At 31.0% G+C, this 17408-nt stretch overlaps 2 protein-coding genes across 4 annotated transcripts; one reads left to right on the top strand and one right to left on the bottom strand.

Moving 5' to 3' along the window:
- The first annotated feature begins 5027 nt into the window (after positions 1 to 5027).
- Positions 5028 to 10421, top strand: LOC127092489 (probable F-actin-capping protein subunit beta). Its single transcript, XM_051031369.1, has 8 exons — positions 5028 to 5275; positions 5383 to 5453; positions 7155 to 7268; positions 7494 to 7576; positions 7676 to 7749; positions 7906 to 8025; positions 9749 to 9844; positions 10027 to 10421. Exons 1-8 carry the CDS (start codon positions 5147 to 5149, stop codon positions 10108 to 10110), a joined length of 771 nt encoding a protein of 256 aa, XP_050887326.1. The 5' UTR covers positions 5028 to 5146; the 3' UTR covers positions 10111 to 10421.
- A 3134-nt stretch (positions 10422 to 13555) lies between these two features.
- Positions 13556 to 16419, bottom strand: LOC127091981 (very-long-chain aldehyde decarbonylase GL1-9). Of its 3 annotated transcripts, none has more exons than XM_051030738.1 (3): positions 16176 to 16419; positions 15514 to 15873; positions 13556 to 14361 (listed from the first exon to the last, which is right to left on the bottom strand). In XM_051030738.1, exons 2-3 carry the CDS (start codon positions 15736 to 15738, stop codon positions 13819 to 13821), a joined length of 768 nt encoding a protein of 255 aa, XP_050886695.1. In that variant the 5' UTR covers positions 15739 to 15873; positions 16176 to 16419; the 3' UTR covers positions 13556 to 13818. The 3 variants fall into 3 exon arrangements, with proteins under 3 accessions (XP_050886695.1, XP_050886696.1, XP_050886694.1); XM_051030739.1 differs by having other exon boundaries at positions 16044 to 16415; XM_051030737.1 differs by having other exon boundaries at positions 16150 to 16415.
- Positions 16420 to 17408: the final 989 nt, after the last annotated feature.

Below are 17408 nucleotides of genomic sequence, written 5' to 3'. Positions count from 1 at the left end.
TGCAATTGCAATAGGGACACATGTTGGGTGCGATACTCCATCATGTTCATACAACATCTGAGCCTAGTGCAACAAGTGCCAAATTAATGCGTTTTTAATAGAATCTTTTGAGAATATTCAATTATGTTTTATTGCTATTAGTTTATCAATATGATCATATAAAATATTTTGTACTTTTGTGAAGTTCAAATCAGATTTAAAAGAGTTTTCATATCTTTTTGTTTGAGATATTCAAGGAGAGAATCAAATATCCAACAAATTGTGCAAAGATTCTGGACAAAAATAACTGCAGACCCACAAGGAAAAAGCTCAGAGTTGTTTTGCTATATAATAAGCCCAAACCTACATTGGAAAGAAATCATTCCCATTGAAGATCTTATAGTATTAGGTTTTGTGTCGTGTATTCCATGATAATGCCCTATTAGGATTAATGTAGAATCTTTATGTACACATCTATACTTTAGTAACTTGGCATAAAAGGTTTATCTATTTGAGTTGTAATATTTAACTTTCTTTCATCTTGTTAAGATTGAAGTTGATTATTGGGGTTTAGTGAATGTTTTCCCCTGTCACAAATTGAGTATGTTCTCATGTTTATGGAGAGACTCTAAATAGAAAGTTATCAGGCAATGTTAGGAAAAGGCATTGGACAACATATGGTTTGTTATTGCTTGTAATAATAATTATACTAAACTACTAATAAGTGATTTTCCTTTCTTGGGTTATGGACCCAATCCCCCAGACGTAGGTGTAGTTTCATCGAACCGTGTAAACAATTTATTGTGTTGTTTATTGTTTTTCTACTCCATCTTCTAGAAATTTTCATTGTAGTAGTTCTGGTGTATTTTGTTGAACCTGTTTCCGGAGCATCACGTTTGACATCTGTCCCCTGAGGAATAAAATTTCATTTACCATAAATGACAGTGACGCCGCATAAAACAAGATGCAATGTGTAGGTTATTCATCTCTAATTAACATCGCGAGTAACAGAAAAAGCCAAACACTTTTTTTCATCATGAGAGAGTATTGAGGTATGTACTCATTATTCAGAACTTGCATATTTCTTCATTGATTTCAGTTGCATTGCTTACACACATTGAGACACATTTTTTTATTTTTAACCCAGAGCCTTTCAACCTCTTTCGGCCATCTTGTTTCATTGTATATATCATTTTCTAAAGTATTTGATTACTTTATCATTTTCTTTTTGTTTTTATTCCCGCAATATAAACCATTGGCCTAAACACACTCCTACCCTCTTTGGAGTTAGAAGGTTGATGTCTCAAAATTTTATCTAATTTAAGTTTGGGGTTGTTGTTTGAATATCATCCTCTAAGTTTAGGGTATTTATTCAAAAAGTTAAGAAACTGGAAAAATTGAATCGATATGATTAAAACCTATTATAGAAAATAAAAAACAGAAAGTTGAAAAGAAAGAAAAAAATACGAAGAAAAAATGATAACACGTTACTCAAGAAGAAGTTGAAAATCAAATAGAATAGAAAAGATTGATAAAATTGAAAACTTTCAGCTAAGCCAAAGAGTACTCAGTAAATAAAGTATCCCCAAAGTAGTTCTTTAGTTTAGACATAGTGATGAGAATATTCCAACTGACTTTGAGAATTAGTACAATATCCAAATATATCGTACCCAAGCCCTAGCCATATAAGAACCTTAAAGATCTAAAAAAGTGTATGTATCATTGCATCTTGTTATCTTATTAGAATTTATTTAAGTCTATGATATAATGTTGCATATTGTGATTTTGAGCAAATAAACACATAAATACTTGAGATATTTGGTGAGAATGTGTAGAGAGATGATAGGTGAAGCAATATCATCAAGTTAGAATGTGGAAGATCAATTAAACTTGGTAAAAATTGTGAAGCTCAAGATATTGGCAAGAGAAGATCACAATGGAACAAGGAGGTATAACATTTTTAACTCCTGACTTTATTTGAGTTGGTATGAAAAAAAAATTCTTTTAAAAATTGCTTGAGGACAAGCAACAAACTAAGTTTGGGGTTGTGATTAGTCATAATTTTACTATATTTTATCCTTAAGTTTACATTGAATTTGTTAATCTTATATTATGTTTTTTTAATAATAAACATAATAAGTTTTGCAAGTTTATCAACAAATGATATTTATAATAATTTAGGAATATATTCTTGATAATATGATATTTTGGGAAAGGATTAACGTGTTTTGTAGGTCGAAGGAAGTAAAAAAAAAGATAAAAGAAAGGAACATGACGAATGTTAGAAGGATTCGGAAAATATATTTTTTTGCACATTTTACATCATGGTGTATGTGTGGTATTTTGGTCATATCTAGAGTGTCGTAACTCTCATTGATGTACGACCAGCTGGAAAAGAAAGCTAACAAGAAGAGCTACAACTATTATGAAGACACCAAAGGCTAGTTCTACCATTTTCTCGTCTAGCCATACGCGTCTAGAAAATAAGCCAATGTCCATACACATATAGGCACATCCAAACGCACCCAGACGCGTCCCAGACGCACCATACATGTTATGTATGCCACATATGCATCTCATACGCGTCCTGTATGCCCCATACGCATTTTCAGACACATGTTCATCATTTGGACGCTCATATCTCGTCCAAATGTCCCCCATATGCATTTGTCATCATCCAAACACCCAAAGTTCGTATTTAAATGAAGGAAACCTTTTTTTTAACTATTGAACTTGGACAATAAAATATCATCTTCGAGCAAGGCAAATATAATAGTAACAATGAGAAACACCAAATTTAACAGATTCCTCCTTTGAAGCTACCTCTTTTTGTGATTATTGTGTAATTTTTATGACTTTTATGATGCCTTTTGTTTATGTTATGAGTAGCTAAATTCCCTAATGCTATGGATGAGTCATTGTTCTTGATGAAACTTGTAATTTCAAATTGATCTGTAATGAATTAGTATTTTATTATGATATGATTTATTTTATTTGTTCTTAATGTTTTTTCCCTAATCAATTGTGAGTTGTTCTACAGTTATAGTTATCTGTTAGAAAGAAATTTCAACATGTAATGCTTGATAAAAGTATTTTAGATTAGATATCACCTAGGTGTAGAGATACCATTTAGAAACTGATTTGTTCTCGATAATTACATGATTGGGTTCATTTTAAATTTACTAATAGTCATAAGAATTGATTTAAATAGTCAAAAGGTTTATTCGTTAAGAAATTAGAAATATGTAATCTTAAGAACTAGTAGTTTGTATGAGTTAAACTTAGTTGTTACAAAATCAATTTAGGATATCAAACAGATTCAAGATCAAACACTCATCCCTTACATGCTTTTTTCATATTATTTTCTACTATGTTAAATTTATTTAATTTTACCTTTTGCAAACAACCAATCTCAAACCCCCAAAATACTTTTTTGTTCAACTGATAAAATGCGAACCCTATAATATAACACAGTCCTTGAGATCGATATTCCAATATTTCCCGATATTACTACATTGACAAATTCATACACTTGATAATTTATCGATAAAGCTATTAAATACAGATAAATATTTTTTTGGAATTAGAATCGTGATTTTGTGCGGTGCCCACGAATGCAAGTACACCAGTGTGTCAGTGATTGGTGCACCCTTACTAGATTATACCTATCTTTAGGCCCGTTTGCGAGTCGATAACACAACAATTTCAACGACTGCTCCATTGAATTCTTGGACCCTTTATTGCCTTGTCATTTCTATGTTAAACATTATAAACTTACTTAATATTTTTTACACTATAAAACCTCTCTTTTCAAAAGGCATGTGTATGTTTTTGGGCATAACCATGTTCGTTGTCGTTCAACAACAATTTTATTCTCTTCAACATCTAAATGGCCGACAATCAGATAACCTGATAACTTGCGATCAAATTTTTGATTATTTACACCGCAAACCATATTAAATTTGCAAACATTTATCGCCATATAGTACTCACGCAACCTAAAAGAAAATCCACATTTCCTTGATATGGTGTCATCACATTTCATCTTTCAATTTATTTCTTTATACTCATCACTTATTTCATAACTCATCAAACATTAGTTTTTCTTTTATAAGAACCTGAATTAGACCCCACGATAATTACACTAAAATTTAACTTAACAACTTTCACACTGACCCATTTGTGTAATGATTACCTAACGTTTGTTTTGTGATAAAATATTTTTCAACGTCAACTTTAGCAACATTAAATTCATGAATACTTAGTTCGCCAATCTCTAATATAATAACATATAAACCAATAACATCTTATTCTTTGAGAAACCGGTGGACAACATCAAAGAACATCATATCTATATTCATTTAACGTAAAAAAACATAATCAAACAAACATTTATATTGATCTCAAAGAATCTTTCAGATAAATTTTGAAAGGCTTCAAAGATGATGTTAACATAAATCCCACCTCTAATTTACTTACATTTTTTTTAACTCAATCTCTTTAAATATCAGAAATGAGTTGAAAAAAAAATTGAGTTGTTTTTTTATAGATTTATATGCTTTTGAATGGGTTTTGATATAATCATTTCACTCCTTTTGTGATTTATTTTTCTTTAAATATGTGACCCCATTATAAGAAAATGGTAATAATACGATTATTTATATAATTAATAATTTATATATGATCCTTTTTATGCTATTTTTTAAAATGTATAATCTCTTTATTCAAAAATGTTAATAATATGATTATAATTTAAATTTATTTAATAGATCAGATTACATTTTTGAAATAAATAATTTTAATTGAAGTGCGTGTAGTTAGTATATATATATATATATATATATATATATATATAATTGAAACAACAGTTTAAAGTGATATCTACAGAAGAATTACAAGGGCATTGAGTTAAAAAAAAAGAGGTATAATAATGACATCAACTAGAGAAGTCAAAAATAAATATTTTGCATCAATTGTTTTTTAAAAAGTGTTGTATTTTATTGTTTGAGCAATAATAAAAAAATAAAAACTGAACATGATTATGAGAGATAGAAGGTGGAGGGAAATTCGGATAAAAGGCCAATAGAAGAAAACCAAACAACAGTTTCTCTCTCTGAATTGTTTGAATTGAAAGAAAGAAAAAATAGAGAGAGAAAGAAAGAAAGAAATGGAAGCTGCGATGGGACTGATGCGGAGGATTCCACCCAAACACACCGAAACAGCTCTCTCTGCGCTTCTCAGTCTTATGCCCAACAACTCTTCCGATCTCCTCTCTCAAGTCGATCAACCACTCCAGGTCTATCCCTCAATCTCTACATTTTTTCTTTCAATTCTATTCTTCTTGCTCAACGGGAAAATTCAACCTTTTTGTTTATTTCTATGAAATTGTTGGTGACAAAACAGGTTTTGTGCGATGTGGACTGTGGGAAGGAGTTCATTTTGTGTGAATATAACAGAGATGCAGACTCTTACAGGTTACCGATGTTTTCTCTATCTAATCAACAAACCCTTACTTGAAGCAAAATAATACATTCGCTTTATGAATTTCAAAAACATTGGTTTTTTAATGGAATTATAGATGCAGTATGAATGTAACAACTATGTTTGGTGCAGTTTTAGACTTTACAACACTGACGTGAGTTATAATAAACTGGCTAGTTATACTAGGAACAAGGCCGTTTTAAGTTTTTAGAGGCTCGTGTTGGTTGGTTATGGTTAAGTTGTCAAAACAATATGGACTCTATTTAGTCATGGTTTAACCATGGCAGATCTATTCTGGGACCCTATTTAGCCACAATTTTATACTGACAAATTTGAGGGGCCTGTGTTGTAGCCCATCTTGTATACCCTCAATGATGACCCTGACTAGGAAGCTTTGGAATTTAGCAGATTTTAAGGCATGGGATTTTCATTACATGAAATTGATTTGATTTTTATTGGGGTGATCAATTAATGGAATTTGTATGTATGCTTTAAAGACTAATAGATCAGAGCAATGAAAAAAGACAGGGTTTTCATTGATCTGAACAAGATGTATGTAATTCCTAGAGAGGTTTTGTGAAAGGATCTAGAGAAGAAAAGAGTTCGGATTGCTTAATTTCTTTTGAAGGATGAGGCATTTATGAAGGGGTGTGTCATGGGTCAGTTTGAGCTCTTCTCTTTTTATTTTGATTCTAGTCGTGCTTATTGAACATATTTAACAGACAGTGTTTACATATTTTTATATGAATAATATAGTCTTAGTTGCAAGAGAATAAGTTAATGATATGGAGACAATACTTGGAAATATGTATAGTCACATATACAACAGAGTATATAGAATGCAAGTTTAGCAAGCAATGGACAAATCCTAGCTTGTCGGTGAAAATTAGAGAATAAACAATGCAACAAGTCTCATGTACATAGTGCGTCGGATTCATCATAAAAGATGACTGAGATAGAGGGAGATGTCAACAATAGGATCTGAGCAGATTGGATGAAATGGAGGAATAACCACTCAAACTTAGAGGGTTTGAGCATCTAGAGAGAAGACATGTGGATTATGTAGTAAGGAGAGTAGATCACAGTGAAGGGTAGACAAACCGTTAGAGGTAGAGGAAGACCTAAAAAAACTATAAGAGAAACTATTAAGAAAGATCTCGAGATTAATGAATTGGATAGAAATATGATATTTGATAGAACATTATGACGTCGTTTGATCCATGTAGCCAACCCCACTTAGTGAAACAAGGTTTGGTTGTTGTTGTATTATAAGAATTGCAAGCTGCCATTTGTATGAAACAAAATGTTGGGTAGTAAAAGCCAAGAAAGTAGACTCGGTGTTGTAGAGCCAAAAATAAGAATATCACGATAGATGAGTGATTACACAAGATAAGATTGGAAATATCATTCTTTTGTGAATTGAGCTAGCTCTTATAGTAAAAATTATGGTTGATTCTCATCTTAGGGATCGAACCCTGGACTTAAATGTAATACTCCTTCGATGTCCTAACCCATACCATTGGGCCACTCCTTCGATGTCCTAACCCATACCATTGGGCCACTCCTTCGAGTACCATATGGAAAAATCCAATATTTATTTCTTAAGCCTGTCCCATTTATTTCCCTGTTGTAATTTATTTTAGTATTTAAGGAAATACAAGATTAACTTATTATATTATTGTATCTTTCTACAGATCACCCTGGTCGAATAAATACCATCCACCATTAGAAGATGGATCGCTTCCTTCTTCAGAGTTGAGGAAGCTTGAAATTGAAGCAAATGAAATATTTGCTATATATCGTGACCAGTGAGGTTCTTTACTTACTTTATCTTTTGAGCTTTGCTTATGTACATTTTTAGATGTCTAGCAAGGGAACTTTTCTACCTAGTGCTTTATTGCAGAATTTGTTTTATTTCAAAGAAAATGACTTGATGATTGACCATCCTTTGTTTTCTTCTAGCTATCTAAATGAATATAATTATTAGCTATTTAGTTAAGACAATATGTAACCATTAATGAATAATGTCACAGGTATTATGAAGGTGGCATTTCATCAGTTTATATGTGGGAAGATGAAAATGAAGGTTTCGTAGCTTGCTTCTTGATAAAGAAAGGTAAACTTGCTATTTGAGTATATACTATAACCGATAACACTTCTCATCTTTTTTACCTTTTCTCTGATCATGGGATTGTTTCCAATTTCATGATTAAAGATGGCTCAAAGACAGGGCAAGGTAGACGAGGATATTTAGAGGAAGGAGCATGGGATGCCATACATGTTATAGAGGTAAAACACCTTCGTTTTTAAGGCTAGGCATTGTAAAATTAGCAGCATAATGATCTTTAATCAATTGGAAAACTATAACACACTTTAGTTCTAGTGTAGCTTCTTTTCTTGCATTGATTTAAAAAATTCTTATCATGCTCCTTAATGTCAAATTAGGTTGGGCCAGAGGAAGAAGAAAACACCAATTACCGGTTAACCAGTACAGTCATGTTGACTTTAACTACAAACAACGAGTCATCGGGAACCTTCAGTTTGTCTGGATCAATTAGACGTCAGGTGCTTTCTTTGAGAATTCTCGTATCTTGAAACTTAGATCGTTAGATTAGCAATTTATGCTAAGTTTGATTTTCTTTCTCAAGAAGGTGCATCTTGAACAATGCAACTTCATTGAATAAATCATATGGTTGTCCAATGTATTACACCATTAGAAGAAAGACTCAACTAACTTCACTTAGTTGAAGTCCATCTATAACTAACTCTAGGTTAACTTTACTCCTTACAATAACAAATGAAGTCTAAGCCTATATAAAGACCCTTCCCCCTCATAATTATAATTGAATTTTAGAATCAATAATATTCAGTTAGAAACTCTCTTTCTCTTTCTCAATCTATGTTCTCAAAAGCTGAAAATTACAGAAATCTAACATGGTACCAGAGTCAGGCTCTGACCCATTAACCATTTATATTTACGCTCCGGGTTCAATAGTGTTAGACCTGGGGGAGTGTATTCGAAAAAATCTCAAGTCCCACAAAGAATAAAGACAAAGACTACAATGAGTTTATAATGAATGACACACTTCACCTTACAAACCATTTTTGTAAGAATCTTCAATAGGGCTGTTCTGTAAGCCCAGTAAGTCTAACTGAAAATTTTGGTATATGTTGGTCATTCAAGAAATAAGTGCCTCTAAACACTGGTCAGCCTTAAAACTTCATTTGGCGTTAGAGGTGAAATCTTTGAAGCTTGTCCAATCAAATAAAAATGTTCAATAAATCCTAAATAGAAGGCTAACCAAATGCTTTATACCCATTAACTTAAACACTCCTTAGTACTCATAATCATGTGCCAACTGCTAAGTATTAATCAAGTCTCCCTGCATTTAAGATTTTCCGGCAGGTTTTCAACTTTGTCAAAGTGTGTATCATTTTATTTTACCAGTTTAAGTAGGTCACCGATATTTATTGACACAAGCTATACATTGTTTGTCTGGAGGAACGTGCACTATATAGATAGTGTTTCTTTAGCATGTCAGCTACTCAACATATTTAGTAAAGATGCCAGCATCTTAGTAAAAGTGATTTATGATAACAATTGCAGATGTTTCCAACATAACTGTAGAATCAATTAGCATGCTATCAGAATTTGAATTTTTAATCAAATAAAATTCTGAAGGAAACATTAACTCTACTGTACATTCATTCAAAAGATGGAATGGTAAAGAGAAACTGAGAAACTGCTTTATCTATCCAAGCAAATATGTCTCCCTCTAAACAGAAGTCTCAGCAGTAAGTTTTTTCTGTAAGCCACTAACCCTTACTAATTCTTATTCATTACCAATGTAATAGTCTACTTAAAAGTGAACAATATTCTCCATTAATTGATCTGTTGAAGTGTGAACATTGGGTAAACTGTTTCCTCAGTACAATTTTATTTAGTAGAGATATATATGTCTGATATTGATAGCTTGAAGAATGGTTGAGGACTGGGGAGATGTACCTTAAGTACCAAAAATGTTAGCTTTAAGTGAAATAGACATCTATTGTTTCGGGCAATGCCGTCTTTTGACATTTAAATATGTGCTTGAAAGAGCAACAGTGAACATACTGAGTAATTATAAATCAGAAAGCTTCTTACCGATAATTAAGGGCCACTTTATGGCAATATTTACAAAATCCCATCTACCATTGAATCCTTAATATGACTATTAAGTTTATGCACGATATGTTTGGTTGCTCCCTGGTCGTTTTAATCCTAAATAACATTTTCCTGATATATTAGATGAGTATGAAGCTATCAGTTGCTGATGGACATCTTTGTAACATGGGAAGGATGATTGAAGAAATGGAGAGTAAGCTGAGGAACTCACTTGATCAGGTACTTCTTGTTTATAGGATTCACATTTCTATAGACGAATTAGGTTGGGTTGGGACCAGATTGTCTTCTTCCAAGTTATCAAATTTAGTAATTAGTTCCTTCATAATAACTATGCCATTTCAAACTAGAAGAAAATGTACTTCATCTTGTCAACAATCTGTATGTTATTGCGTATTTTACAGGTATACTTTGGGAAAACAAGAGAAATGGTTTGCACACTAAGACCACCATCTGAAGTGGTGCAGTTGAGAATCCCTGAGAGCTGATCGCGTTAAGCCGTGTGCCGGAGACAATTTTAGTTTGTTTTCTTCATATGTTTTAGCATATTGGCTGGTAATTTGTGTTACAGTATTTTAAAATAGGCAGTTCACATGGATTGGTGATTCTTCTGATGGCGTTTGTCTTACTGAGGTAGTTCTGCTTGTTGTTTGATGATTGTAAACTGTTGTGTTCTGTAGTGGATAGCAGTATAGCACCATGTTTGTTGTTTTCTTGTTGATTCAACAGAACAGTGTAACTCAAAAATAGCTTATGGGAATTCCTGAACCTAAGCAATTTATGGTGGATTATTATTTTATTTTTTGTTTCATGTCACATCAAAAAATTTATAATGGTTGAGTTCTTGACTTTTCAACTCTCAAAGGATCATTTTGAGTAACATCACACTATTCAAACTTCTCTATTATAATCTTCTACTACTACTGTTTTCTTTTATTCTTATTATTATATTTGATTTATTATGCTATTAACACAATCTTTTCTACTTATATTTGTTATATTGATTGAAAATCATGTAAACCTCTCACCAAACTTATGAGGCAACCACATGATTTAGCCTGTTGTTATATATAATTTGAATAATCTTTTTTTATAATTAAAATATCATTTTTACTGATTTTAATTGTGTTTATTTAAACTTTTTAAACTAATCAATATATATATATATATATATATATATATATATATATATATATATATATATATATATATATATATATATATATATATATAATTTATTTATTTTAAATTGGGAAAGGGAGAAACTGTCATTGATTATAAAGTGATATTTATAGTCATATATATTTGTTCTCGAGATAATTTGAACTATGTTTTGAAATTTGAAAGTCTGATTATATGGGTGTAGGTGTAGTAGACAAGTGAGAATAATTTAAAAGTGATTTTCACACAAATTTTTTAAAAATATTATTTAAATTAATTTATCTTAAACAAATGGACTCTTATTGAGACTCATTTAAAAAAAGTTCTTAATACTATTTAATATTTCACGTTAATTTAAAAAAATTATCAAACAAGCAATTTAAATTTTTGTCATAATATTTTATCTAATAGTATGTTTCTATCCAATTTGTTAATTTTAAATTTTTGTAAAATAATTTCTCCATAGTTTTTTTTAGGTCTTCGTCTATCTCTTTTATTTTTTATCTTATCTCGTATAATCTTAACTATACATCTAGTTCAATATCTTTATTTTAGATGCACTTGCTTTTTTTCATGATGATTTTTAACAACCCAACATTTTGTCGCATATAACATCATGTCTCATAACATCATGGATCTTACCATTGTCCGAGAAAAATTTTCCCTCAGCTTGACGGATATTTTATGTCTTTAAAAACTCCAGTCCCTCTTCCATTTCAACCAATCAATTTGAATTGGATGGTCTATATCCTCTTTTATTTTTCAATCATTTTGTATTACAGATCAAAGACATTACTTGTGGGAGTGATATGATCTCAAACTTTCAGATATAGGTTAAAAACGCGTATCATTGTATTAAACTTACATTTCATAAGACTTCTCTCTACGTCTTCAATCTCTCATTTAAATCCTCCTTTAACTTTTCAAATATGACTACATCATCTGTAAAAAAAAAACATACATATCAATGTTAGTATTTTGATGTGTTTTGTGAGTACATAAAAAATTAAAATAAAAAAAATAGGAGCTTAACATTAAAACTTGATTGAATCCTATTGTAATAAGAAAATTGTATGACCGGCCATCTTTTGTTTGCATCCTACTCAATACTCCTTCGTATATATTTTGAATAACTTGAATAAATTCCTAACCATAAATCCTAAGAGCATCCTCAATAGTGTTATATCTGCCGCATCTTTAAAACAACTCATCTATTTTTTGAAAATCTCATAACAGGCTCCATAATAATTGAACAAATGGCTAATCAAACAAAAATAATACATCATTTAATTGTGAAATGTTTCAAAGTATGCTGCTCCGTGAAGCAACCGTAATGCCACATGTCATTGTTAATTTTTCACTCCAATGGTAAATTGCTAAAGAACTTCAATGTCACCCTCGAGCACTGAAGCAAAAAATCTTTATTGGAGGAGGTGCTCTAACTTCTTTCTTTTCTTAAAATTTTCCATAAAATCTTTTCTGACCCTCCATCATCAGCCTTTTTCAAAGTAATGAAAATAAAGTGTAAATTTTATTGATCGATCTAATACCAATTTATCAGATATCGGAGTAGATAAATCATTATATGATCGACCTCAGATACGAATGTATAAATGAAAAGATAATACATTTGTATATACTAATAATTATGAAATATTGATGTATTTGTCTAATTAAGATGACTCTATTAATAGGTGCACAAAGACGTTTGCAGAGATTCAAATTCACATTATCTCACTTCTTCACCTTTCACTCCACATAAAATATGACATGAGAGAAAATTGAAAGAAAAAAAACTAGTTCTCTCTAATTTTCTAAATATTTTTTTCTTGGCTAGTCATTATTCTTATTCATCTTTAAGAGGTAAAATTTTAATCAATAAATTATTATTGTAAAACAAATTAATATATTTAATATAAAAAATAGAAGCTATTGAATTAAAAGTAATGTATATGATATTAATTATATGATATAATTAAAAATATTATTTTTAATATTGAAAATTTAGAAGGTAAAAAGAATTTATTTTTTTTAAAATACGTCAACTATTATAGAACAGAGAAAGTAAAAGAAAGCTAAAACAAGTGTGCTAGATAAGATAACGTATCATTACTTTAAATCTTAAACATAAAAAAAGGAAGCTAAGAGTCAATTTTATAATCTACTATTAAATCTAAAACATGGTGCTGCTATCAATGGTTTTGTATAAAAATGAAATATTCTCCTTTCACAACTTTTGAATTGACCACTTTTTATAGTTTTCCTTCACTGTCATAACTTTTACTATTGTAGCTTTATTTTTATTTAACTAAAAGACTATTATTACCTTAAAACAGCTCTATTAATAATGGTATAAAGACATCAGATGAAGGAATACATAATCAATACGAAGGAATACATAATCCATAATTGTATAAAAACATCAGGTGAAGGGATGCAGATTCAAACCCGCTCCATCTCACTTATTTATCTTGAGTTCAGCCATTAAACTACTTTTAAAAAATCATGTTTTCCTTTAATATCCCATTTGCCTCACTTTTAAAGCCACATTAACTTTTAAAGTTGTCATATAGGAAAACAAATTGCTGTATAGTATTCACTATAACTAGAAAATCTTACATTTAATAAGGAATAATTAGATTTTTGGAAAAAAAATACCTACAATCATATTTTGTAGTGCCTGTTCAGACTTCAGAGACATCATCCAATGAAGCCTTAAATTCGGAATAGTACAAATAGTGATAGCAATAGTAATAAAAATAGTAACAAATATGGTAGCTAAAACACCTTATACTCTTTAGGAACTTACACCTTAAAAAATGTTTTTTTAAGTACATCATAAAAATGAAAACCACCACAACATTGTTATGCTACACAAGGTGGTTTGACAAACCTACTGTAACAAGATGATGATCTAAACATTGTCAAACCACCCAATAAAACCAGTAAGCTCTAATCAACTCCAGAAATGTCTGCAGCTAAGCCTCCGGTTCCATGGAAAAATCGCAAATTGCATTGTAACAATTACAGTGTAACTAGTCCTTTGCAGGCCTTGCTTCAAAACCCCCTTCGGCTCGCTTAACAAGACTGAAAGGCATGTATGTTCCAAGAAGTTTATCCCATATTGGAAAGAACGGTTGCGAATAATTGTATTTCAGTCCTTGTAGTTGATGATGAATGTCATGATACGCCGTGTTATTCTGGAAAAATAAATGGAAGATGTTCCCGGGCAACCATAGTCCACAGTGGTCGTCCACGGTTTTCACTACTGCAAAGCAGAAGAATACAACGGCCGTTCTCGCAGTCATTCCTGAGACAAGAAATGAGATGGCTCCACCAACGGTGTCGAGTAGAAGACCCTCGATAGGGTGATTGTAAAGGGCTCCTATTGCGTATGGAACAACGAGTCTGTGATGCTGGGAGTGAATATGGCGGTACAGAAACTTGTTCTGATGCATGTACCGGTGCACAAAGTACTGCCATGTATCCATCACAAACATTGCAATAACAATCTGAATAATTTGCTTGGTGATAGAAGGCTGCACTGTAATCCCAGATGCATTTGATGTTGTAGTCAACTGCAGAATTATACCAAACATATTAATCATTCGGCTACACAAAAATTATTTGGTTTGGTTTACAACACAATAACTGTTGTTTCTCTATCCGACATTTTCATAATGATATGACAGCAATAACTTTTATTGTAGCGCTTCGTTAAACTATATAGTGTTCAATTCAGTATTAGAAGCAGTAACCAGGTCTATTAAATAACTGCACCTATGCATACAAATTTTCAATTCACTAGGTTGTTCATTTTAAGTGGATAGAAGTCAGAAATATAATTAACTTCTGTGGTATGTTCATCAGTTTGCCAAACCAAACAGAAAAATGACTCGTGTTTTAGATACAATGAAATGCTATCACCTCAACTGAGACAAATATTTATATCTACAACTGCTTAGCACAAGGACGACAAAAATTCAGGATTCTAATTATGGGTCGATCAAAATTCGGGGTCCATTTAAAAAGAGAGCTTATTGGTCAACAGACTAAAAGAGAAGCTATGAAGAAAGATCTCGAGATTAATAATTTGGATAGTAACATGGTCTTGGATAGAGCATAATGGCAGGTGTTGATCCATGTAGCCAACCCCACTTAGTGGGATAAGGCTTGGTCGTTGTTGTTGTTGTATTGGTCACCAGACTATGTAAAACGGGTTCAATTTCAAATAAAAATACATTTCATTTCCCATAGAGTTCAAGGATAACCAAAGAATTCAGCATGAACAACACATAAAAGATGAATATTATAGTTCAAGGGCTCAACAAACCATGCCTAGTTTATTACGGAATATCTGAGTATCAAGTTAAGAAACAAGTTGAAAGCCCATCTTTTATGACAAAGTCCAATTTTGGCAGCTCTATGGTGGATATGGTCAAAATGTTTATCCCCGAAACCTGTTATGTGACTATTGTACTAAAATGGCTTCTCTACGGAGCTATACTCGGGGTTGTTTCAAGGGAATTTCTAATTGAAAAGAGATTGAATTGAACAGCTTCTTAACACAGAATACACAGAAAAGCAATCAAGTAACACAGAATGCTCTTAACTAAAAGTGCTTTCAACAAGAAACCAGAATAAGATTTTCAACTATGATAAACTCTATCAACTACAAATTTGAACGAATATCATTACTAGAGATTAACTCAAATGTAGAAACGACTAACCAAGATGAGTGCAACAATTGCCTGAACAAGCTGCTGAAGCAAAACACCTTTCACAACATCTTTAAAAGGCACCAAATTCTTCTCTCCCTCATCTCTCATAGTATGCAACCGATACTTATCTAAAGGCGGAAGCAAATGATAAAATCCAGCATATATCCAATAAACGACAATAGGAGCAAACGTTCCCATCACTTCATCACTCACATACCCTTCCCAGAAAACCATTATACAAACTCAAACCAGTGGAAAAAACAGCTCAATTTTAAGCAAAAAAACAACCCAACCCAGAAAAACAAAAGCAGCAAGTCAAAGCTGCATTATACACCTAAAGATCTCAACTTTAACAAGTTCCTTCAAACCCTGAAAAGGAAATAAAAAAATAAACAAAAAGTTAAGGTTGTTTTGTTTAGCACACAGAATAAGAAAGAAAAGAAAACAACTCAAAAGAGTAAAAGACAGGCATAGCCTCCATCGTTTGTTTGCAACTACATAATAGTAATTCTTAAACTTTGGAAACAACAAAAACAAACCTAAAAACTTCAAATTTTGTTACTTTCACAAAAACAAAAACTAAAAGAATCGAACTTCACAAGTATGTAGAAGAAACCCAGAAGAGAATCAGGTATAATTCGTTACCCAAGATTATGAAAAGGGTTTTGAACCTTTTTGAGCTGGAAAAAAGCAGAAATCTCGATCAGATCTAGGAGTATATAATCGTAATGGAAAAAGAGTGGTGACAGTTGTGAGATTCGGAATCCAAAAGTTTGAATTGTAATTTGGAAGTTGAATTATTGGTTTTATTGGGTAATTGGTTTTGTTACCCTAATATTGTATCTCACTTGGCGTTTTCTCCCCCCAAATGTGTTTGGGAGAAGGGAAAGTGCTTGAACCATTTTGGATTAAAATGTTGTGAATTTTGTGTTGAGAAAATATTTTTTTTAAGTTTTTGAAAATTTTAATATTTAATTATGTAGTTCTCTAACAAGTTCTTTAGTATATTATATATATATATATATATATATATATATATATATATATATATATATATATATATATATATATATATATATATATATATATATATATATATATATATATATATATATATATATACACGAAGTGATAATAACTACTAAAAATTCACACATATAATTTTGAATGTCATCATTTAAATTTTAATGACGATGTTCAACCTATAAATATTGATTTCTATTGGTTGAATTAGGATCTACATGGCAAACTCAAATTATTTAGATGCGTATATTAACGTGTTTGCAACTAATTTTATACATAAAGAATGTTCCATAAATAATACTCTATCCATTTTAAAATGATTGTCATTATTTTTGCGCAGAGATTAAGGAATGCAATAATATTATCATAAGACATTACACTTTTATTAAATTGTTAAAGTATTAGAAGTATTGTATAAAGTAATAATTAAAAGACGCAATTGGAAAATTTATAATTATTGCTATATTGAAAAGTGAGAATGAGCGTCATTTTGAAACAAAATTCATTTGCTAAAACGACAGTGATTTTGAAATGGATAGAATACTTAAAATACAAAGTAAAGAAACCGTAACAATATTATTTACACTCTCATTTATTCTTAATATATTTTAATGAAATTTAAATTTTATATTTTTAAAATTGGATCTTAGTAATAAAGTGGTGACATCTACATGGATCTTACTCAATAAAGTAAGAGTTTAAAAAAGGCATCATAAGTTTAAATCTCTTTTATAGTTGTGTCAACTCTTTTGACTGCTTTTTAGGAGTGAGGATCCATAAAAGGTTTTTGTGTAGTAGGGGTGAAGGATAAATCTAAAATTTATTGTGTTAAGTGGTTTTATGTGGGTAAACCTAAGTCAATAGGTGGTCTGAGTGTCTGT

This window comes from Lathyrus oleraceus, chromosome 6, assembly GCF_024323335.1.
Source record: "Lathyrus oleraceus cultivar Zhongwan6 chromosome 6, CAAS_Psat_ZW6_1.0, whole genome shotgun sequence".
Lineage (NCBI taxonomy): Eukaryota > Viridiplantae > Streptophyta > Magnoliopsida > Fabales > Fabaceae > Lathyrus > Lathyrus oleraceus.
The sequence above is the reverse complement of the archived record's forward strand: the minus strand, read 5'-3'. Positions and strand labels throughout refer to the sequence as shown.

Bases quoted from the DNA above. Each gene is read 5' to 3' on its own strand.
- LOC127092489 (XM_051031369.1), top strand. From the start codon at position 5,147: ATGGAAGCTGCGATGGGACTGATGCGGAGGATTCCACCCAAACACACC. The intron at 5,454-7,154 runs GTTACCGATGTT...ATCTTTCTACAG, and splicing joins AGAGATGCAGACTCTTACAG to ATCACCCTGGTCGAATAAAT. The intron at 7,577-7,675 runs GTAAACTTGCTA...TCATGATTAAAG, and splicing joins TTGCTTCTTGATAAAGAAAG to ATGGCTCAAAGACAGGGCAA.
- LOC127091981 (XM_051030738.1), bottom strand. From the start codon at position 15,738: ATGGTTTTCTGGGAAGGGTATGTGAGTGATGAAGTGATGGGAACGTTT. The intron at 14,362-15,513 runs GTTAGTCGTTTC...ATAATTCTGCAG, and splicing joins CAATTGTTGCACTCATCTTG to TTGACTACAACATCAAATGC.